The sequence below is a fragment of the Ceratotherium simum genome, chromosome 2 (assembly GCF_057802395.1).
Source record: "Ceratotherium simum simum isolate JZ-2026a chromosome 2, ASM5780239v1, whole genome shotgun sequence".
NCBI lineage: Eukaryota > Metazoa > Chordata > Mammalia > Perissodactyla > Rhinocerotidae > Ceratotherium > Ceratotherium simum.
The window spans coordinates 26,052,448-26,076,924 of record NC_141901.1 but is presented as its reverse complement, the minus strand read 5'-3'; the positions used below and the strand labels follow the sequence as shown (position 1 = coordinate 26,076,924).

Below are 24,477 nucleotides of genomic sequence, written 5' to 3'. Positions count from 1 at the left end.
CTGCCGCCCACAGGTCCACACACACAGTCAACACAGTCCTGCCCCGTGTGAGTGCCCCGACCTCCCCAAGCGGACCCAGTCTCTCCACGGCAGGAGCCCCACACACTCCGCCACCACCCCACACTCTCCACCCGCTCCTTGTGCACACCCTGCCCCGCTCAAGTCAGCTCAGTTGCCAGGCTGCAGAAAATCCAGTCACCAATCTATGCAGGCCCACACGTTGCCTGAGGGTTTGTTGTTAGGTGGGGCCAGTCTCTAGGGTGGGCTGCCTGCCCTGGCTGAGCTGGATTAAATAGGTGCTCTAGCGGGTGGAGCAGACCCTGGGCTAGCAGGTCTCAGGGAAAACTCCAATGGCGTCTGTGTCAGCACGCTCACACCAGGCCACAACAATGGCCGCCGCCAATGTCCCAGTCCCTGGAGAGGTCTCACCCCTCACCGAGATGCACTCAGGGCCTATTAGGTGAGTCTCTTGTCACCAAAGCACTGTGCACCTTTCTTTCTGGTGATTTTAGGATGCTTTCTGGAACGGGTGAGTTTGTGCGTGGGCCCTTTAAGAGCCAGTTTTAGTTTCTTTGTGAGCCGGGTTTTCTGGGGGTGCTACCCAATGCTTTAGTAGCAGCAAAGTCAGATATTATGCCGCTGGTCCCGATTGTGCTGGGTCCACACAATGCCCACAGCGGGGGCGCTCCCCGGCTCAGGGCCCCGCGCCTCCAGGGAGGCTGCGTACCTGTGAGCTGCTCCCGGTGGCCGTGACGCTGGCGGCTTGTGAAGGCGGCGTTTTTCCTCTCCGGAAGGGAGTCTCTGCCTCTTCCACCCCTGTTAGGACTGTCCGTTGTTGCAGGAGTTCCTCTTATCCAGTTTTCAGCTCTGTCTCAGGGGTAATTTTTCCACGAGTAGTTGTAAATTGGCTGTGTCCACGGGAGGAGGTGAGTTCAGAGTCTGCCTACGCCGCCATCTTGACTCCCTCCTACACTTTGTATATTTTTAAACATGGGGAAAGGGAGTAGAGTATGGATTGTCTAACTCAGAATTTCTCAGACTTGACTGAACATAACTTCCCTGTACTTGTTTTGCATTCAGATTTCAGGACTCTGACCCAAACCTACTAAATCAGAATCTGTCAAGGAGAGGCCTGGGAATCTCTGTGATTAACTATTATCCCAGGTGATTCTTAGAACCAGATAAACTTGAGAAGCACTGTTGTAATTGATGAAGGTCGTGGTGGGGCATCTTCCTATGGGAAGATATACTTCTTCATAGGCTGCCAATTCCCAGGAATCCAAGGACTGATAAACAAGTTCATTATTCTGCCTCAGGGCATTCTCCCCCTTCTCCTTCCCATAATTTGCCTCTGCATTTTACCCTTTTCAGACTTTCTGTGCTCACAGGGTAAGCAAGGAGTTGGAATTGTGCTGACATAAGTCCCTTTTGCTCATTGTCCCCTGCAAATTTGTTAGTGGGTGAGGAGGAAGTTGAATATTCCTGGCTAAAATTCAGGTGGGGGCTCTTAATGCCTCTCCTTATAAAACTTTGTATTTTGGAAAATTAATAGCATAAATATATAATTAACCACCAAGTATTCATCACCCAGATTCAATAGTTATCAACTCATGGCTGATTTTCTTTCATCTGTACTCTCTCCCATATTGTTTTGAAGCAAATTCCAGACATCTTATCATTATCCATAAATATTTCAGTAGTATTTCTAGAAAGGTAATAACTCTCATTTTCTTTTCTTTCTTTTTAAGACTTTAGTTTTTTTAGAGCAGTTTAAGAGGTTCACAGCAAAATTGAGAGGAAGGTACAGAAAACTTCCCATACAACCCCTTCCCCCACACATGCACAACCTCCCCCACTATCAACATCCCCCTTCAGAGAGGCTACATTAGTTACAATTGATGAACTCACATTGATACATCATTGTCACCCAAAGTCCATAGTTTATAATAGTGTTCACTCTTGGTGTTGTACGTTCTATGAGTTTGGACAAATGTATGATGACATGTATCCACTCATTTTCTTTTGAACTTCAGAATCTTATAAGAAGACAAAATATGGCAGACCGGAACTATACCCCAACTTGACAGAGCCTAGGATTAAGGGGGGCAAAGGCGGTGTCGACAAAAATAATCCATAACCAATCTATAAATCAAAATTGGAGTGAGTTTATTATGAGCCAGATCTGAGGACCATATAGCTTGGGAGAGTCCTTTCACAAAGGAATGGAGCACTCCAAAGAAATAGGGGTATACAGAATGGTTATATACTGTCAAAGAGCATGTCTCACGTATGATTGGAATGTCTCTTTTACAGTAGTCAGGAGATTGCTTTGCTGGCACAGGATTTCACATAGCAATTGACGGACACAGCAGGTAGCAGATCTGTGGTCTTGAGCTGGATGGTCATAGCAGGTCAGCAATCAATCCCTAGCCTAGGGGGAGATGCTTATTCTTGAGGAAATGCCAATGTGGGGGAAGTTACTTTATCTTTAAGGGCACTGTTCTTGTCTTTGGGACATAGTAAATACTTAAAGCAGATATACAATGCATGCTCAACAGCCATGTCAGCCCCTTTTTGATAAACAGGGTCAAGCGGAATTAGTTTTATACCAAATGGCTTCCTCATATATTCCATTATATCCTATTGCTTATCATTTATTTATCAGCAGTAATTTATGATTTTTCTTTAAAGGAGCTCAAAAAGATTACATTTCTTGAGTTCATTATTGAATGGTGTTTCATCATGGTAAATCCAGGTATATGAGATTATGGAGATAAAAGAAAGCTCTGGCAAGGGATTTGAGAGTGAGTGAAGAGGTTGGGAGGTGAAAGTGGTTGAAAGTTAGTTGCTCTTACAATAGATTGTAAGATACAATACAGTTCTGTGGAATGTACATTAGAGGTTTTTTTGAAATTTTATTTGCTCACTGCTTGGAGTTTAGAGACCCATCTCCTAAATGCATGTAGTCAGAGGGTTTTTTAGCTGTGTCTCAGCACCAGCTGTTGTTGAAATAATATCTGTGCACCTATCTAAATGGTAATGAAATGCTAACAAAGTCATCCATTTGCTTTTTCTCATTCTACAACATCACAATGAGGGGAGAGGGATAAGACATTTGGCATCTGATGTTTCATCGTTTTGAAAACTGGGGACACAAATGTATGTCAGATAGCATAAGATTCTCTTCTTTTTCCACCCTTTAGAGACATTGAACATTCTAAGGTTTGTTAAGATACAGACAAAAGTTAATTTTTATAAATTCTCTCCTTGGATTAGAGTCCTGAGGTTATTTAAAATTAATGCAGTGTGAACTGGAAGCTTCTCTGGGATTTCCTACTGTGGAACTTGACTGTTCAATTACAGATACTCCATGTGGTGTGAGGATAATTTCATGGTGCGTGCTTGCAGAATGAAAGAGATGCCTGCTTGATGTGAAGTTATAAAGGGTAGCAAGTTGCACCACAGTTATTTAAAACACCAGCTATTCCCTGCCCAACCCCAATATCTCTCAGAATACTGCAATCTTTGTTGATCCCTGTCTAACTCATGATTGTGCCCAGGTAACTCAGTGTGCAAATAACTTCTTAGATCACATAAAATAGATGTATCTTTTAAGCAAAGTTGGTGTATGGAAATCTGAATTTCTTGAATACCTTAGGGAGTCAATTATTTGCTTTCTAAAGGAATTCTTTGCTCGTTGAAGGATGTGCAATAGAACACTTTAATTAGTGGTTAATTTTCAATTCTTTTTGCACAGAGACTTGACAGAGCATTTCTAGCGGGTGAAGTGAGTCACACTGAAGCATCAAAATTCAAACAGTAACCTGCACCTGGTCTCTACCTGAAAATTTGTTTTTCAGAATTTTCAGGTCGTTGGCCCTGGGTAAAGCTCCCTTTTTTCCCCACGTTATTTCACTGTCTTATATAGCTGTACGTGTGTAGTAGTACTTTGCTTCTGTTGTGTGAGGTGTTCTTCCTTCACAGTTTTTGGTTGGGGAAAGGCCTTTGTAGGCTTAAATGAACTCTCATTTCAGCATGTGTGTTCTGTTCTACTACTATAACCAGTTGTGTTTTTTAAGATTTTAAATTCATTTTGCCATATAAAAATGCTTCTGGAACACCTTGATTTTACTTTAAGATATGTTTTGTAAAGTGTTCAATATTTTTATTAGACAATTATAATTTTTATCTTAAGTGTGATTTATTGTGACTTATAGCCTTTTCCCCCAGGACATTAACAATTTATGATTTAAGAAGATGGGCAAATAGGATTTAATAGTCTATCCAGGTAACTTTTTTTTCCCTAGCAGCATACTCTTTCTTTGAAGAGAGGCATTTTGGTGATTTAAACCCTAATAAGAAGAAAGTTTTCAAATATTTCAAATCAGATTTTCCAATAACTAATATGTCCAAAGATTAAGCAAAGAAGGTAAACTCTCCTTTGGGTTTCTGAGTTAATGACTGTTTTTTTTTTTTTCCCTGAGGAAGATTCGCCCCAAGCTAACATCTGTCGCCAATCTTCCTCTTTTTGCTTGAGGAAATTTGTCCCTGAGCTAACAACTGTGCCAGTCTTCCTCTATTTTGTATGTGGGCCACTGCCATAGCCTGGCCACTGACAAGTAGTGTAGGTCAATGCCTGGGAACCGAACCCAGGCTGCTGAAGCGGAGCTTGCTGAACTTAACCACTAGGTCACGGGACTGGCCCCAATAACGACTCATTTTGATGCTGAGAGGATCAGAATTCTCAAATCTGTGAACCTAAGGTAGCTCACTCAGTGCACCACTATTCTGTGTTTGTTTCTTGGATATCTTTGCTTACAATCTGTTCCTTGAGGCTGGCTTTCCTGAGGATCTTTAGAGCTCTGTCTCTGCATTTTTTTTTTTCTGCTTGGACTACCTCCTTCAGTTCTCTTTAACAGCTCCCTGGTTGTCCTGTCATCTGGTCTGCTTCACGGTGACTGTTCTGAGTGGTCTCAGAGTTGTATGTGAATCTAGCAAACGTGGTGACTTGGGGGCGGCAGACCCAGATTCAAGTCCCAACTCTACTACTTATTAGTGCAAGATCTTAAGCAAGTTCTGCAACTTTTCTGTGCCCAGATTCCTATCTTTGAAATGTGAGTAATAGTAATATCCATAGAGAGGTGTTGTGAGAACTAAATATGATGCATAGTGCTTAGCTAGAGAGATAGTAAGTGCTTCATAATCAGTAGCTATTATTATCATGCCATCCTGTACCCTCAGAAACTAGGTTGTTGGTGAACTTTCCCTGGCAGTCAAGGCTATATATTTTACACACCACACATTTGAGACATTTAAAAAATCATAAAGAAAATATAGTGAACATATGTTTGTTCATCTCTTAATTTAAGAAATAAAATATTACCAACATAGTTGAAGCCCCCTTGGATACTCTCCTGATTGCATTTCTCACCCTCCCGGTAAATGGTAGCCTCTATCTTGAGTTGGGTGATTTTTTTCTCTCGTGTGTTTCTTTACACTTTTACTATGTGTGTGACTATTGCTCTAAATGGCTGTTGGTAATTAATAAGACACATGGGAGATGACATAGAACTGTTTGAGAAGCCATGTGTGAAGGATGTGGGAGATCCTACCCTCACAATCATAAGGTGAGAGGAAAGGGCAAAGCTCTGATGTACCTCCTGTCAAGAGAGCCCAGGGCTTCATCCCCATGGTTGGCTGCTGCCCCTCCTGGAATGAGACCCACCTGAAGACTACAGCCTGGCCTCTGTCCTCCCCTTTACTGTCACTCAGAAAGAAATTGTGTAGCCAGAATTTTACATGCCTGAGATCATTTTCTGGACCAACCTGAGTCTGTTCTTGCTTCGTTTACTATCCTCCCTCTTTGCTCGTCTCCATTTGGGGGATTTGGGGACTTTGATTACCGTTCCTTCAGCCTCTCTGACTCATTGCCTTTTTTTTCTCCTTGTCTCTCCCTACTCCTTGGTTTGGCATCACTTGCACTGAATACTCAGTATTTGCTTTTCTTAGAAGCAGCCTTGGAACCTTCTGCTGTGAACTGCTCCTGGGGCAGATGCAGCCTGGGTTCCTGGGACCATCTTCTTTTTTGATCCCTGGAGGGTCATCTGCTGGGTGTGGGTGGCCTTGTCATCAACATGTACAGCCAGTTGTTTAGAGCATATTATTACTGTAGTATGAGTAGGGAATCTTGTGATACAAACCATGATACAAACCAGGTAGGTAAATTACAGATGTTCACCTTACAGAGATTCAGCTTGGGATGGTGTGGTAGATGAATCTGAGCTAACTACTGGGTTTCTCCTTCAGCAGGTTACTTATCCTGCTGAGACCGGTAGGTAGGGATGCCAGCTCCTACCTGGTGGGGCTATAGTTCAACTTCCAAATTCTTAGGTTTAGGTTGAAATTACAGCATCTGCTGTGGTTGTTTATTCCCAGAACTCAGTGACTAGAAATTACTGACTTCCTTTTACCTCCTTGGCCTCTGCAGGCTGGGCAGGCTTTGCAAAAACCATTGCCTGCATCTTTCGCCAGCACACCTGTCCTCCCTTCTCGACTCAATGCTTGTTCTTCTGGACGCCTGGCAGCAGTTTCTCAGTTCTGCCCATTACCTCGCTCCCTTCACCCGTCAGTCACATTTACTGGCTTGGTTTTCTTGGCACTGATCCATCTCCTCATCCTGACAAAGAACATTACATAACTACTGCAAGGCAATAGCCATCTTCTCTTCAGTGTCTCTGCCGGAACCTGTGAGCATCTCTGGTGTAGACCTTCCTAGCTTGTGAGCTTCCCTTCCTCCTGTTACCACAGCTGTAAAGGAACATCTCCAAGTCTATCATGGCTCTTCTTCTACCTTGTGTTGTGCTTCCTGGTCTGTATTTTTCTTGATTAATTTTTGTACTTCTAGTACTAGTACTTTGGGGCCTTGTCTCAGTCCACTTCCTCCTAGAACTCTTTGTAAAATTAACCTTCCTCCTGTCTTGAAAGCTCTGTTTCTAGTGTTGAGAGGGAGAAAGCCAATTCTCTTTTGGACGAGTTGAGTTTGAAGCCCTTCCAATTGGAGGTGGCCTGCGGATAGGTGAAATTCACCACCCATTCAGTAACTGCAAGGCTAGTAGCAAGCATAGAGCTAGGACTTCTCTTTTTTCACCTTCTCACCTTTGTTCTTGATGCTGGGAATGTGAGGTCCCAAACCCACAGAGGATTCTTTTATTTGGTGGCAGGTCTGAACTTCAGTAGTGACTTAACAGTCCTCAGAGTTGATGATAGAATATCAGTATACCTCCCAGAAGAACCATGATACAAGTAGTCTTGATCCTACAAGGTGAATTATTAATTTAGTTACTTTTTAAGGAAACATTTATTAAGCATCAACTATAGTCCCAGAGAATACAAGTGGTGGAAGATGCTGTTCCTGATCTTAAGGAGCTTGTGATCTCTTAGGATAGGTACATGTGTGGACAGCTATGGTCTGGTGTGATAACCACAGCACAAACCATAAGAACAAAGTATGATGAGATCTCTAGAGAGAGCAGGGTGCCTGCATAGCTCACTCCCTCACCTCCTTCAAGTTTTTGCTCAAATGACTCTTTTCAATGAGGACCGCCCTGATTTCCCTTTTAAAAATAGCAGTACCCGCCACCTTGGCATTTCTGGGTTCCCTTACCCTGCTCAACAATTTTTATTTTTCCATTGCATTTATTGCCCTCTTTCTCAGTTGGCTGTTGCTGAATAATAAGCTATCCCGAAACTTAGTAGTGTAAAACAATGATTTCCTCCCTTTCACTGTTCTGTTGGTTAGCTGGTCTTGGTTGGATAGTTCTTGCTTGGGGTCTCTCCTGCGGTCGCAGTCAGACGTTGGCTGGGGCTGTGGTCATCCACAGGTTTGACTGGACATGACATCCAAGGAGGCTCCTCTCTTGACTGGCAGTTGAGGCTGGCTGTAGGCTGGGAGCTCAGCTGGTGCTGTCCCCCAGAGCATCTTTGTGTGGTCTCTCTATGTGGTTTGCACATCTCATAGCATAGCAGCTGGATCCAAGAGGGAGTGTCCCAAGAGTGAGCATTATAGGAGGCAGGAAGCGGAAGCTGCCGGGCCAATGACAAGCTACACTTGGAAGTGGAACAGCATCACTTCTTCAGTATCTGTTGGTCCTAGGACCTGCCCAGATTTACTTTTGTTGGGGGAGTGGCAAGATTATATTGCAAAAGAGGATGTGGGATGGAAAATATTGTTGCAGCCATTGTTGGGAAATACATTCTGCCATACTTTCTTTTTTTTTTAAAGATTTTATTTATTTATTTTTTTCCCCCCCAAAGCCCCAGTAGATAGTTGTATGTCATAGCTGCACATCCTTCTAGTTGCTGTTTGTGGGACGTGGCCTCAGCATGGCCGGAGAAGCGGTACGTCGGTGCGCGCCCGGGATCTGAACCTGGGCCGCCAGCAGCGGAGTGAGCGCACTTAACTGCTAAGCCACGGGGCCGGCCCCTGCCATACTTTCTTAGTATCCATATAGAATTTGTTTTTATGTCTATTTTTTGTTGACTTCTGCTAGGATATAAGCCCCATGAAAGCAGGAGTATCCACTGATGTATACCAAGCACCTACAACCATGTTTGGCACGTGATGAGTACACAGTGAATATTTATTACATGTTCTAACAAATGTGTCTAGGCCACTGTGTTCAGACTGTTGCCTGTCCTAGTGGTGTGGGTTTTAATCCCACTCCTCATTTATATTCCTTTCTATCTCTTTTAACAGACTGTATATTCTGTAAGGGCAGGGATCATGCCTCTTGATTCACCACCGTATTGCTCAGTATCTGACAAGCAGTCAGTGCTCAATAACTATATATTAAATGAATGCAAAAATAAGTTATTAATTCTGCTTAGAGCATAGAGAAGTTATGAAGAAGAGACTATATTTGAACTGAGATCTGGATAAGTGGGATTTTGCCACGAGGAGAAGGAGCGATAGGACATAAAGGCAGAAGAAAACACCATGAGCCAAAAGGGAAGGATAAATGGGACTGTAATGAAGCTGACCTGTGAGCCTCTTGAAGGCTAAGTTCCCACCTGATTTGACCGCTAGTCTATTTCTCATTGCACATAACTGATGATTCAGTAGTCAGGCACTCAGTCCATGCTTGTTGGATGAATGAATGTCAAGGGAGAGTATAATATATGAACTCATCTCTGACTTTTTTGGGAGGAAGGGGTTAGGTTAGGTAACCAATTATAATCCTTGCTAATAAGAGAATCTTTTAAATACAAACCCAGCAAAAATTTTTTGAAGTATTGAAAAATAGCTAAATTATTTATTTTTGAATATAATGAAAGCTAGTTCAATTTATGCATGTCAAGTAACTTTTAATCAATCTAGAGCCATTTATATTCTTATGTTGCCTTCTAGCATATTGTTTGCCTAGTGAGAGAATGTGGGAAAATTCTGTGGTTAACCCTGCAACCTTAAACTGAATCTTACAAGGGAAAGACTAATCTTTAGGTCAAGGGGAAACAAGAATGAGCCACGCATCTTTCATAAGGATGATGAAAATCAACAGCAAGACAGCAGAATTGTTAAACTTGTGAATATAAACACAATTTTCTGAAAAATTAAACAATATAGAAATACAATGATAATATTTTAAAAACCATTATGCATAATTTTTTCACATAAGCTTGTAAACCAGTTATTAAAATATCAAGAAAAAAATAAATTTAGGACTTTTGTATCTTAATCCATAAGAAACATTCAATAACAGATAAATAGAGCACTTGTGTATTAATAAATGTGTGGCTTCTTGGGCTTTCCATCCATATTGGGGTAAAAATGCCCAATTACTTTATCTTCAGTTAGATCTAACCATAGAGTTATGTTAAGCATCTGCACAAAATCAATCCTTTCTTTAGCCCAGTTCCATATGAAAAAATAGTGAAGATTGTGTCCAAAGGGTGCAAAAATGTAGACTCAGCTATGGATTTTAATTCATATGCTTCATATATGACAACTGCGCAAAAATAGTGTCAAATTAAAGACAGTATTTGAGACAGGAAGCAATTCATTCTCCCTGATCTTGTGTCCTGTTAACAGGGAAAAGAAGTCTCTGATGCTTCATATACAAAAGAGTTCTGGATGCCTTAACCATGCACGGTCTTCCATACATCCTTTGATGCCTTCAGTTCTTCAGGCTGATCATTTTCAGTTCTGGAAGATTTGTGCCCTTTAATTAGTCATCCTTACTTATGCTCTACCTTTTCTATCTCTGGGATTTTTCTGATCAGAACCTCGTGGTTCATTTTGGAGTATTTTAGAGTCCCCCTCATTGCCATCTCCGCCAGTGTAACTGATTTCTTCACCGTTCAGGGTAGTCATATGCCCCCCAAATGCTTTCAAGATGGTATTGCTTGCACATATGTCCCACTTCTTGATGAACGTGTATGTATAGACATACACACAGACATACCTACATATATATTCATACACACGCACACACATGTCAGCTTTCTTTCTTGACTGTTATTACACAAATCTAAGAATGCTGCAATTTTATACCCAGCCCTTCCAGCAGGTATGACTGTAGTCTGATCCCAAAAGTCTGAGGAACCTGTTTGACTACTGAATGGGAGTGAGGTACAATGATTCCTGGGGTTTTCTCCTTGTAGGACATATGGCTTTCAAATTTGAACCACCACTTGCCTTTGCTGAAACTGTATATTCAGAAAATGGCTTATGTGTGTCTTCTGGTGGAGTGACCATGTACAGGCACATACTCCATAGTAGTGACATTCTTTAAAAGACCCTCCTGTGATGTCAAGAGCCCCAGACAGTAATGTTTTCTGGCAGTACTTCTTTAAGGCTTAATCATTTCCTTCAAAATATCCTACAGATAATGTGATCGGCGGCACCAACCTGACCTGTAGTATTTGTATGCTGGGGAAGGTGGACAGCATATGGCCACTGGTCATCTTCTCCAGGGCTTCCTCCAGGGCCCTGCTGTGGTGGACTCGTCTCACCTCCTCACCCCACTGCCGAGGCCAGTGCAGACGGGGCCAGCAGCTGGCTCAGGTCGGTGGTACTGTATTGACCTGTAGCCCAGGTCCCCGACCCTCCTCTGGGAGTGAAGAGGTTGAAGCAGCCAGACCAGGAGCCCAAGGGGAGGTGGTAGTTGGTAGAGCATCCTGAGCCCCAGCTGGAGAGGTGGGTCATTCTGAGTGGGGCCATGCAGAGGCCTGTGGGGGCCATAGTGTGTGTTTCAGGTCTCATGTCTTGCTCAGCACCTGCACCCTGCATTCCTCTTGCCCCAGAAGTCATAATTTGGGCTAAGAAGCTGATAATTGTTGCAGCTTGGGGCCTTCATGTTTTTAAGAAAATATCCTTATCATGATATAGTTCACATACCATACAATTCCCCCGTTTAAAGTGTGCGATTCAATGGCTTTTAGTATATTCACAGATATGACATACCACTGCCAAATTTTGGAAGCTTTTCATCACTTCAAAAAGAAACTCTACCCTTTAGCTCTCACTCCCATAATCTGACCCCCCATGCCATGCTAGAGAACTACTAATTAACTTTCTGTTTCTGTTTCTGTCTATTCTATTTATTCCCTATTCTGGACTTTCATATATAATATGTGGTCTTTTGTGACTGGCTTATTTTACTTAGCATGATGTTTTCAAGATTCATCCGTGTTGTAGTATGTATCAGTACTTCATTCCTTTTTATGGCAGAATAATATCCCATTGTATGGATATACTATGTTTTGTTTATCCATTCATCTGTCGATGGACATTTGGGTTGTTTCCATCTTTTGGTTATTGTGAATAATGCTACGAACACTCGGGTATAAGTTTCTGTGTGGATATCTGTTTTCATTTCTCCTGGGTATGTATGAAAGAGTGGAATTGCTGGGTCATGGGGTAACTTTATGTTTAACTGTTTGAGGAACTGCCAAACTGTTTTCCAAAGTGGCTACACCATTTTACATTCCCACTAATGGTGTATGATGGTTCCAATTTCTCCACATCTCCACCAGCCTTTGTTGATCCGACCTTTTGATTCTATGCATCCTGGTGGGTGTGAACTCACGTGAGATTTTGAAAGGATTTGGGAAAGATTTTCCCTTTCTAATAGTTTTTTAACATAATATATGTATATTTTTAAGTGTACCCTTTCCTAGTATCCATAAAAGCGTGACTGCTAAGAGGTCCTGTTGTCTGTCAATAACAGAGGAGATTTCAATATTTGTTAATCCAAAAATTTTATTGGTTGAAACCAATGTGGGAGACTCAGTGTGAGTTGAGGGGACGAAGGGGAGTGAGTAGAGAAGCAAGACCAGGTGCCATATTTCCTGGAATGTTGCATCTTTTGCAGGAGGTTGCTCCACTTCCCGTCGCTGTGTCTAACAGTCCCTCTGTCTTTCAGGAGGACTGGCGTTGGCTCAAGTGCTCTTTTTCTATGTGAAGTACTTGGTGCTCTTCGGCGTCCCAGCTCTGCTCATGCGCCTGGATGGACTCACCCCGCCGCCCCTCCCTCGCTGTGTGAGCACCATGTTCAGTTTCACGGGGATGTGGAGGTTAGTGGCTTGGTTTGTTAAAGCCCTTCAGGGGTGTCCAGTGGGAGGAGCCATGGCTTGGCCAGCTTCAAAGGGCTTGGGCCACCATCCTTTTTCCGCCCCTCACTCAAGCTGCATTTGGCACGTCAGTTTCTTCATCTGTCTAACAAGATGACAATCCATGCTTTCCGAACCCCTCAAAAATATTGTCAGGCTATGAAGATATGTGAGATAAGAAAGTTTCTCATTGAGTCTGTGTACAAATTCATAAAAGGTTATGTCTAAAGTGGTTTCTTACTAATTTGAGACATGCTACTACATATTGATTATTTTATTACTGTCTGCTTTTCTTGAAAATGACATCTGTATGTGTGGGACTGTCAATTAAAACAACAGACTTAGGATAATACCATAGGCCAGTGTTGGCATTTATTAGCTCTCAGATCTGGGGCAATTTACTAAATCTCTCCAAGTTTCAGGTTTCTTATCTCCTAAATGGTGATAATAATAATAATACCCACCTCTAAGTGTTGTTTTGAAGATTAAATAAGCTATTGCATTTAAAGCATCTGGCACATAGTAGATGTTTACAAATGTTAGCTTTTTTGCTTATGTTATTCCTATACTTGGTGCATACGGATAGGCAGATGCTTTTTCTTTTTCTTGCTCTTCTTAATTTTGCCCCATAAGCGTATGGTTGGCCTGAAGTCTTAGCTCCAAAAGATCTCTCAGCCCCGCTGCCGTTTCTGCTTGTTGTTCTCCAGATGGGCTTGCTTGCTGCTGTGTTTTTCTTATCACTCCAGGAATGTAACAAGTGACAGGCTTGCTTTTGCAATTGCAAACCTAGTATAGGAACCTCGGGGTGGGGACTTGCACATCAGGGGAGTCAGTGCCTACTTAAATTTTGCTCTTTAGGGGGTTCCATTTGCTTCTCCTTGGTCTTGGCCCTGCTCAGAATTGCCATTCTGGCTTGTTCATGTGGCTCATTCAGTCTTATATTTCATCCCTGTAGGAAAAGAGCCATGACATGGTAGGGGAAGAGCTCAGTGCATTTCGCCACATCTGATGTTGCTATTAAAAAGGGGGCGGATAGCACGCAATGTCCTGGTTTTCCTTAGTACCTTATTATAGATGCTGAATTTATCTAAGCCTCTGTAAACACATTTTATTTTTCGTCCAGTTTGCTTCTTGGGATTAGAAATGTCATCTGGTTATTGCAAGGTATGTCAAGTAATTGCTTTGATTTGTGCTTAATTACTTCATCAAATGTCATAGGTTGCCTGGTTTTAATGGCAAGGTTAGCAAAGGGATTCTCTCTAGCTAGGGAGCCGGGGAGCAATCTTTGTTTAAAAGGTGAACCTGGTTGGAAGGCTCTGTTAACTTTTGACCTACTCATAAAGTAATTTACTGAATAAATGGGTTGGGACCCAGCACGATTTAGGAGACATGTCACAAGTGCCTGCTGTGTGCCTAGCATGGTTCCTCTGCCTCCTTGGTGTGAATGCTTGTGCTAATGCATTTCTTGGGAAGCACATTCTCCTAAAGGGCTTCTTCAGTGTCGGTTGGCGTAATAAAAAACCATGATTCCTGGGCAGGCATGCTGACTGCAGGCCCCTGGCTCCTTGTCCATAAATATCAACCCGTTGATTATCACAAGAGGCAGTTTAGACAGTTGACTGCATGTCATATTAAAATTGGTTGTCTTCTTGTTCTTTATTATTTTAATTAACTAATTAATTAAAAATTTTTTGGTTCAAGACCCTCAGTTGTATACAACCCACAGAGGTGGAGAGAGCATGTCTTTCAAGACCTTTGTCATTCTAGTGCTCGCTTCAGCAGCACATATACTAAAATTGGAACGATACAGAGAAGATTAGCATGGCCCCTGCGCAAGGATGACACGCAAATTCGTGAAGACCTTTGTCATTCTTGATTAGGACTAGTCTCAAATAGTGTAGACCCCCGGTTCTTGAAACTCTCTCCTCCCTCTTAGTTGCCACGTGGGCAAGAGAGTAATAGTGAAGAGTTACTCTGAGGAGGAAGCTCTGGGGTGACTCTTCAGAGTGATGAAGGGAGATGCTTACAAGGGCATGTGATGAAATAACAAACATGGCCTTTCTTGGGAGTGACCTAGACTTTTATCCTGGCTTCCGTTAGCATGCGTGGGTGTAGATTTTTCCTTCACATTTGTTTTAGTTTCTTGTAGGGTTTTCTGGTTTGCCACTTATACTTAGAGAAACACCTGAGCCTTCATTCTTCGTATGCAATGACCATTCCACATTAAGTAGTTGAATTTAGGAAGGGAGATTCCTAAATTCCTAAATCTCTAAATTTATAGTGAGCTATAGTGCACAATTTAAGGCTCACAAGTAGTTTTTTAATTGAAAAAAGAATAAAAATTATAGATTCTCTTTTGCGCTCTTTGCAGATGCTTCTCCATCCTTAGGAGGAGGTTTACCATGTTCATCTTCAGGATCTGGTAGCGTAACCCTACATGGGTCCTGGTCCCCATTCTTTAACTTTTCTCTGTAAGAATGCATGCCAGGGGAAAGTAAAGTTTTGAATTTGTAGTTTCTATTTACATCTAACTTTATGTTAATATTTCTGGGCCATCTATTGAGGCATTGCTGCAGACAGGGAATTGCTTCCTCTCCCTGGATTTAGGTCTGAGAAACATTGAACCATGAGCAGATGTGAAAGCTGGCGATGCAAATCATTCTGCTGGGCCATGGCAGCCACTCATATGGTGACACAAAGGGCAGCGTGGATGGGAAGTGGAGAGAAGAGATTTAAAAACAATCTCCAAAGACTGTCTAATGGTTACCTGAATTTGTAGAAAAGCCACACGGAATGAGGTTTAGAACTGATGATGAGAGATGAATTTTTAGTCTCCCATTTTAAAGGAGCCTTATACACTTGAACATTGTGCTGACTGATTGCATCATCTTTCAGTCCACTTAGCAGTGACAGAAGACTTGAAGCCAGCCGCCTACCGCATCAGAGGGATCTGAGCTCTTCATCATGGAACAGATGAAATTGGCCATCAGCAGAGAGATAATGTTCCCTGACATGATAGTTCGAATTGATCGTGAAAATTACTATTCACCCAGATGGCCCAAACCTGAAAGTTAGGATCTGATGGGTTTATTTTTTTTTTCCTTCTGGCTCTTCTCTTTCATATAATTCCTGCTCAAATATTTGCAGATATAACGAAACCCTAAGGAGTATGTGTATTCCCACTTGCGTGATTTTCCTGTGGCTGTAAGGACCTGAGAAATTGAGAATTTGCTGCTTAATTTTTAGGTTTCATGTTTTAATTTAGGTAGGCTGAGATCTGTAATGAGCATCTTCTGCCAGGAATCATTAAAGATGACATTGCGTGTCCAAACTCCCAAATTAGAAATCTGATCATGTTCCCCTGATTTGATTTCTAGCTATGGAAGCAAAGTATGCAAAGTGGTAGAATTTCCCATGGCGGCTGGTGAGTTATGGGTCAATTTCAATTATCTCAAGAATCTTGCACAGCTTGCCCTCTGCATTTCTTGAATTATGATGCTCTCAGGTCTTCACAGGCAAACTCATGCATCACTGCTTATCCCAGAGGAATCTGAACACTGTTGGTGGCTGCTAGACCTTAATATACAGGGACATCTTCAGGCTGGGGATGGGGAGGAGCCTGAGCCCCTTCTTTCAGTGGGGCATCAATTGCATGAGCTGTTAGTCAATAGACGAATTTAGCTTTCTAGGTGGAGAGTTGGTCCAGACCTGTGGTAGATGATAAAAGCCAGCTATGCAAACTGCTGGCTTTGCATGAGTCCTGCCTTTGAATCATGTTTAACCTCAAGTTGCAGGGCAGGATGGCAAGCATGAAGTTGTTGAAATATACACCATATTTACCAGCATCTCTGGGTGGAAAGCAGGGGCAGCATGAACATAACTGAGTAAAGATGGAGCAGGTGCTGTTAAGAAGAGTTCATTTTTGTTGGAGGCAGCCTAGTGTCTACGAGCTTGCTACTTACTAGCTGTGTGACTTGCTTTGGAAAATAATTAAAATGCTCTGGGCCAATCTTTTCATCTCTAAGATGGAGATAACAATAGTACTTGCTGCATAGGGGTGATATGAGGGTTGGTTGAGCCTGGCTTATGGTAGGTCCTCAAGAAATGGTAGCTTCTTACTTTTTTTTGCACTTGAAAATCTAACAAGCCAGAGGTGACTGAGAGTTCAGCCCATGGATGGGCTGGGAAGCAGTGGGAGGTGGTGGGACTGGCTGAGTAAAGGCTCCAGTCCAGCTCTGAGCCTGAGATGTGACAATTCAGAGATAAAGACTATGGTGGAAAAGTCACCTACTCTGTCCTCAGAGGAGGGAGCTTGATCAAGTTACTTTTGCCTCAGTTTCCTCATCTGTTGAATGAAAGACAGACTCTTTTCATTAGGTGATATCTGTGTTCCCTTCCAGTTCTATCTTTATATTAGTCCCAGCCACATTTGATGGGGATGACCACAGTATCCTGGTGCTAAAGGACTCCCACTCCCACCACCATGTAATTGGTCAAGTTATTTAACCTCCTTATGCCTCAGTTTTCTGATGTATTAAAATAGGGCTCATCATAGTATTTGCCTCACTGGGTTGTTGCGAAGGTTAAGTAAGATCAGATACTATAAGCAGGCATACTGTAGACACGAAAATGTTAGCTAAAAGTCATAATTAAAGATATGAAAGTAAACTGTTCACTGTTTTTTAATTTCTCAGAAAAGAAAGGCCTGATAGGGTTGGTGGTAGAAGGAGGTGGAAGGTGATAGGGTGGGTGATATGTGGAAGGCATGGATTTCAAAATGGAAGCATGAGGGTCCCCGTAATCTGCATCAGTGTGACCTCTCCCTCACCCCTACGGGAGTTCTTTTTGCCAGCAGTTTCCAGCTACTGGACATTTGCATTACCTCATATTTTTGGGGTCCTCTCTTAGTCCACCCTTCTCTCTTATGATCCCATCTCAACAGGCTCAGAAAACATATTTTCCTTTTTCTAACATTCATATTTCAAAATCCCCTTACCTTTTCCTCCAAACATAGACTTCCATAAATCAAAGTGGAAAGGCAATATCAAGTTGAGGCAAATTTTATGAACCATCATTATATTTTGCTTCCTGGATTTATTTTTACTTCAAAGACAGTTACTCTGCCCTGATCTCTATTTTCTCCCTGCGTGGAGGATGTTTTCAGTTCACATATTTCTGAGCGAACTCTCAAACTGAGGATTTTAGAGTAAGAAGCCCTCTGAGGCAAGGAACACCAGGGCATCTTCACATGGAGGGCTTTTGTGTTGGTCACCAGTCACCAGAGCCCAGATCTGGACCCCGACCACCTGGGTTTGAATCCTAGATCCACTGCTTATTACCTGGCGACCTCTCTGTGCCTTGATTTCCCTCTCTGGAAAATGGAGATATTATAATACACACCTCTTGGAACTAACACCTTGTGCTTGTCATGGCAACAGTCACACTCACAGTAATTGTCTCTACTTGCTCACACCCCACCACACTATAAGCTCTTTGAGGGCAATGATCAGATCTTGTTCTTGTAACACTGTGTGCCCAGCATTTAGTGGGCATTCAGGAAATTTGTGCTGAGTGGGCAAATGGTCACTCTTCTCAGAAATTTTGACCACCGGGTCTTAAGAGCAAAATTTTCAAATATTGTGATCTCAGCTGAGCGATTTCTCTCTGTAGCACGCACTAGCCTATCATTGCTGTCGGTGTACCCTGCCGTGACCACTGTCGATACTCCACCTTCTTTAACTCCCAGCTTTCCTCATTAAGTGTTAGTACACGGTGCACCAAAATATTGTGTGTGCTTGCAATTTCTTGAGAATGAAGCTGCCTTGTAAGGAATGGGAACGTACGCCTTTCTTACTTAATTACTATCATTTTTTAATCAGACGTCATACCACACCCTTGATATCAGAAGAGGGAGAAAGTTGCAAACTTAAAGAGGAAAAGAGATTCCATTCAGACTTTGATATGAGAGAGGAGTTTGACGGCTGTTTGTCTTTGGGGATAGGATTTTTCTGAGGGAGGTGCTGAAAGAAGCTATCCTAATCTCTTAGGATGGACGATGAGGAACCTGGATGCAGGGCTGAGAGTGAAGCCCTTCTAAAACATATCCTCACAACTAATAATAGTAAGAGTGAGAATAGTGATTATAATAACAGCAACACTGGCAGCCGCCACAGCAAACACATAGTGCATACATTGTGCTAGCACATTTCTAAGGGCTTTTATGTATTTAATTTATTTAATCCAAACAACACTGCTATGATTTAAGTACTATTATACCCACTTAACAAAAGATGAAACTGAGACATAGGGAAGTTGAGTAACTCTCCTTACATCAGGCTCTAATAAGTGGTGGAGCTGGGATTTGAACCCAAGCACGTGGCACTAGAGTCTGTGCTCATAATGACTACCTTTAACTGTTTGTCTGGTAAAATGGAACTGAAGTGATATCCTCCTCCGTAGTCTGGGGTATGAGGCTTGTGTGACAGGATCTGGAACTTAGGGGTACCTGAGAATGATGGTGGCTTTTGTATTGACTCTCTACAAGGGGAGTGGTGCAGGGAGTGATGGGGAGGGGTGAGTCGGGCAGGGGGTTGGCTTCTAAGCACCAAGGGAAGAGGAGAAAGAGAGTCATCACTTAACTCTAACTGACTGAGTGCGTGTTGTGGGGTCAGTGGGGCTTCTGTTCTTATGTTATATCTCTTATGTTACAAACAGCAGTCTAGAAACATCTGCCCCAATGGAGGTGGGAAGGGGGGGCTTCACCTGATGCCCACATAGAAACTTGACTTTGTTTCTCCTGCCAGTGTCTCCTCCTTTGTCCCCTTGCCCCTGGCCACCTTGATGGCCTCCTCCTCCTACTCTGTCCTTTGTCTCACTGCTGGATCAGATCCTTTTGCTAACAAGGATGGAGAAGTGCCTCACATCTACCAATCTTTAAACTTATGGGCCCCCAGCGCTATGCTGTTTCCAATTCACACCCTCCCTTCAGCAGACTAGTGTTGATTTTTGTCCCTCCTCAGTTCTGAGGATTAAATTCAAAGTGCAACCAGCTATTTCTCTTAAACGATTATAGAGATTTTGATGTATCACTTTTACGTTTGTGTGCAGTCAAGTCTCTTACTCTTTTCCTGTATAGTTTCTGCCTTTGGTGATAAGCTGAGGAAGTCCATTTGAAATTTATTTGTTTTTGTATAAGGTAGGAATATCTAATCCGGGGATCCACAAGCTACTGAAACAGTTTTCTGTAGAGTCTCAAAAATTTGCTCTCCGTAGACTCCCCGTGATCTAGCACGGTACCTGGCACATAGTAGACAGTTGACAAACAGATATTTCGTGAGTAAAAGATGAATGATCCCATGCCCCCTACGCCCTTGAAGAAGAGAGAAAAGAAACATTGACTTACATGTAAAGCATGGGTCTAACTTAACTTATTTCCAATGGTTAACCTGCCATCCTAACTACATTTGTGGTGATATAAAATTCCATCTTTTGCTATATTATCTATTTCCTATGTTGTACCTGAGACTCTTTCTGGGCCCACTCTCTGACAACATGCACTCTAGGTTCTGTGTTTCTTTGAAATGTGAATGTTTGATTCTTTTCTATATTGAATGTCTTACCACTGGAATCCAAGAGGGAATTTGTGTTTCTTTATTGGGTCTGGTGAAAAAAAAGAGAAGGGGGTGAGTAAAGAAAACAACTCTTTTATTTTTCTTCATTAGAGGCTAAAAACCAGCCAGCCAACCAACAACCAACCAACCAACCAGAACCACCACCACCACAACAAAAAACAGAGAAAACTGAAGGACCTTCGTTGTTTCAGGGACAGGAGAATGAGGGAGAGGCTGCCCTCTATTCTGCAGTGGGCTGGGAAGGAGTGAAACCCTGATCATGGACAATTAGTGGTGCTTATGCAAAAGGAAACAAGAAAGATAAAATCTGGAGCCTCCTGAAGAAAATAAAAGGGCCGTGTAGGCATCATCTGGAATGGGAAATTATGCCCAATGGGATTCTAAGTAATTAAACCCCACAGATTCTCCTCTTGAACCTTCTGGAGCTTCCCATCCATTGCTTCTCCTCTCTATTCTCTCTCTCTCTGTTTCATGCTATCTAACGTCTCTAGCCCCGGCCACGGGAGTCATTTTGGCCTGGGATTGGGAAGAGCTGGACCAGCTCCATTACCCTTGCTTCTGTTACCTTGAGTGAAGAATGCTCCTGGTATCCCGGGTTGCCACTCTCAGTGCATGTTGCCCAGGAAAATTGGTCTAAACCCTGGTTGGATTCCATATTACTATTACTAGTGGACTGAGGAGTAGGACTCAAAGAATAGTGTGTGTTAGAATCATCTAAAATGCTTGGTAAGTGGCAAGATGTGAGCCCACATCTAGATTCTGATTGAGTAGGTTGGGATAGGGCTCAGTAATCTGAATTTGATCAAGCAACTAGATGATTCTGAGGTCCACAGACCACATTTTGGGAAGCATTTGCAACCATCACTGTTGGCCTTAGGGAGGAGTCCATATTCCTTGACATAGCCTACAAGGCCCTTCATGATCTGGCCCCTGCTACTTTCTTTCATTCTCTGTATTTTGAGCACTTGCCATGTGACAGTCTAAAGTGGAAGAGGGATACTAATTTAAAGACTACAGACTAAGGTAGAATTGCAGTGAGACAGATGCTGTCAAGGAGAGATACACAGTGCTATTAGAACTTGTGTAGAGAGATTTGTTCTAGTACATGGAAAAGCTCCTTTGCTGAGATTGACATGAGATCTGAAGATGGAAGGGAAAGAGTATTCTAGGCAGAGGGAACAGTGTGTACAAAGGCCCTGTGGTAGAAAAGAACATGGCAAGTCTCTGGACTGAAGAAGGCCGTTGTGGGTGGAGTGCGGAGAGCACATGTGTGGGGGTAATTTGAGATAAGGCTGGATACAGGCAAGGTCTGCTGACCAAGGATGACCTTATAGGCCCAGGGAGGAGTTTAGTCTTCATACAAAGACTGAGATTTGAGGTCTCCAACAATTTCAGGCTGGGTGGAGGGGTTTGAGCCTGTAAAGGAGATAAAAAAAGAGTTGGCTAGAGCAGGCAAAAGGAAAAGCTAGAGAGTATATTTCACACAAGAAGAACAAAGAGAGTATTTCAAGAAAGGAGGAAGTGGTCACCAGAGTCAAATACTTCTGAGAGATCAAGGGAGATGAAGACTGGAAAATGTCTTTTGGGTTAGTCAACTGGAGGTTATTACTAACCTTATCAAGGGAGCTTGTTTCACTGGAGTAAAGGGGCTGGTGGCTAGAAGGGACGGGTTTCAGTGTGAGAGGTGAGGAAGCCCTTACCTCCTTATATTCCCCCATCAGCTTTATTGGACTATCTGCTGTCCTCCAAGGATGTCAGTTGCCTCTTCACTGAGAACCTTTGCCCATTCCGCTCCTCTTCTACCCATTCTCCGTTCAGGCATACTTCTGTATCTTCTACTCTCACCTCACCTCCCATCTTTTCTGGGGGGCCCGCCCTGGCTCTCTCAGGTTGAGTTGGGTACCTTTTGCTGTGCTTCCGTGATGCCTTCTGTACTTTTCACTATTACCATGGGGCACTGTAATCACTTGACAACTTGCCTGTCTCTTCTACTGGGCGGTGAGCTCCTTGAAGACAGGGCAAAGCACTGTGTTCCTGTTACATTGTGTGTGCCTTTCGCATTGCTGAGCAGTTAGTAGGCATTCAGTAAATATTTGTGGAATGAACAATGAATGACCGAATGAGCATATAATTCTATGATGGTTATAATGATGTCTGTGGTAGGATCATTGTCATGTATACCCCTATCATATGTATCATACATTGTTACTGACTATATGACAATATACCACTGTTATATACCTGGTAATACCCAGTTCTGCTACAAATGCTCTTAACCGTGCAGGGTTCTTCTTTGTAGAGATAAAACATATCATTGTTCCCATCTTTCCTAATACTACCTCCATTCATGAAGTAATTCACTTAACATATAACTACGGATTACATCCCATGTGCTAAGAACAGAAGGAAATAAAGAAATGTTAATTTCATTTGCCCTTAGGAGACATGTGCTTCAATATCGAATACATGGCAGGCTATGACAAGGCTCAAATGACAAATATAGGCAGTAAGTGTTATGCCAAGTTCAGAGACAGAGGAGACTACGTCCAGCTGGGCTCATCAAGCAAGATGTTCTGAGTGAGTTGGCGTTAAGAGCTAGGCTCATTTCTTCATTTATCATAGTGTCTCCTCTGAACCAGGCACTGTTAGGTTTTGGCAGTACAAAAGCATGTATGATAAAATCGCAAGACTCTAGTGAAAAATGGGAAAGGAGTGGACCAAGAGGACTAAGCAAGTGACCACATGTGCTAGGTACTCGGCTAGTCGTTTTCATATACTTTGTGTCATGGAGTACAGTTTATGCACTATCATTCTAATGTACAAAATAAAAGTAATTTCTGTATTTCAAACAGCTGATCTACTCTTCCTCATTGGGATATCTGGGAATGGGGCTGGAAAGGGGCATTTCAATTTTGCAAGCCAATCAATAAATATATATTGAGTGCTTATGTGCCAGGCACTGCTTTAGGCCCTAGTAGTGAGAAAAAAACAGAAAAACATCCTACCCCCATGAAACTTTTATAATAATAATAATAGGAAGACAATAAGCAGAATAAGTAAACTATATAGTATGTTAGAAATTGTGTTTTAATACTTATACATGTTAATGTCATTGTGTCTAGCTCACTGAGCTTTTGGAGGCCAGGGACTACCATACCTTACTTACTTTGCATTTGGTGTTTTGCTTTAATATAGCTTTAATATAGCAAATGTCTGTATTTAGCAAGAGCCTTGCTATCTCAAGTGTGGTCTGAGGAACAGCAACATCAGGCTCTTCCTGGGAGCTTGTTAGGAATGCTGGATCTTGGGTCCCACGCAAGACCCACTGAATCAGAATCTGCTTTTAACAAGATCTCCTAGGAGCATTGTATGCACATTAAAATTTGAGAAGCACTGGACGGGGCTAGGTGACTCCTAAGGACTCCTCTCTGACATGCATGACTCTGTGGGTACCTGGATGATGGCCATGAGTGACTATATGTTTGAGTATTCAGTATCTTGCATTCACATGGGTCACAGGGACTGGGCCCCAGAAGAACTTCAGTGGGAGCTTTTACTGATGTTCCCAGGGGATGGAGCCACAGAGGGACTGAAGAAACAAGGGGAGGATGAACTCAACCAACTCCAAGGTATGAGGGGGCTGGAGGGTGGCTTTTTGATGAGGAGATAAGCAACCAGGCAAGCCAGACTTAGTTCGAGGCACCCAAACCAGATAGAAGCCACTAGTCTATAGTCACAAAAACCTACGAAAAATGTTTTCCCCAGGATACATTTGTCCTCCAACTCATTTTCCTACCTGTAGACTTCTCCCCTTCTCTACCCTTCTCATTCTGTTCCCCTAGAATTGCTCCTTGTGTGTAAGAAGCTCACTGATGAGGGACTCTGCCCTCTAGGAAGGAACACCCAACCTCTCTCAGGAGCTGAGTGTGTCCTGCAGACTACCTTCCTTGGATTTTGGGGGGCTGCCCTCCTGCTCCCCATTGCAGGGAGGGATATGGTTCCCTGTGAGACTATTTACACAGGAGACCTGGCCCACCAGACTTCTGGAAAGCAATGCCTAAGGACATGACCTTACTGTTGAAGTAGAGACGATAGATACAGGTCGTCATTCCATTTCTGGGAAATGCTGCTAGCTGCAGTATGTAGAGGATTTACTAAGAAGTTAATTAAAATATACATCATGGGTATCCTACAGGAGCCAACTGGGTTGTGATTAGTGAGTGAGTTAGCGGCAGTC

At 42.7% G+C, this 24,477-nt stretch overlaps 1 protein-coding gene, 1 long non-coding RNA gene and 1 other non-coding gene across 8 annotated transcripts in view; 2 read left to right on the top strand and 1 right to left on the bottom strand.

Moving 5' to 3' along the window:
- The window catches only part of LOC147917778 (uncharacterized), a 43,183-nt gene extending 42,273 nt beyond the window's left edge, over positions 1-910 (bottom strand). Inside the window, exon 1 of the long non-coding RNA XR_015554414.1 lies at positions 728-910. This is a non-coding gene — a long non-coding RNA (uncharacterized LOC147917778). The remainder of the gene's footprint in view (positions 1-727) is intronic.
- HHAT (hedgehog acyltransferase) overlaps positions 1-24,477 on the top strand; it is a 319,575-nt gene that overhangs the window by 116,823 nt on the left and 178,275 nt on the right. For all 6 annotated transcript variants that reach the window (XR_015554405.1, XM_087439462.1, XM_087439456.1 and 3 more), the window contains one exon: positions 12,423-12,573. Coding sequence is in view for 5 of the 6 variants with exons in the window: in XM_087439462.1 (XP_087295588.1) it covers positions 12,423-12,573 (151 nt within the window). In the remaining variant the exon portion in view is untranslated. The remainder of the gene's footprint in view (positions 1-12,422; positions 12,574-24,477) is intronic.
- On the top strand, positions 14,376-14,482 carry LOC147917777 (U6 spliceosomal RNA). The gene has a single exon (XR_015549320.1). It is a non-coding gene; the product is annotated as a U6 spliceosomal RNA (small nuclear RNA).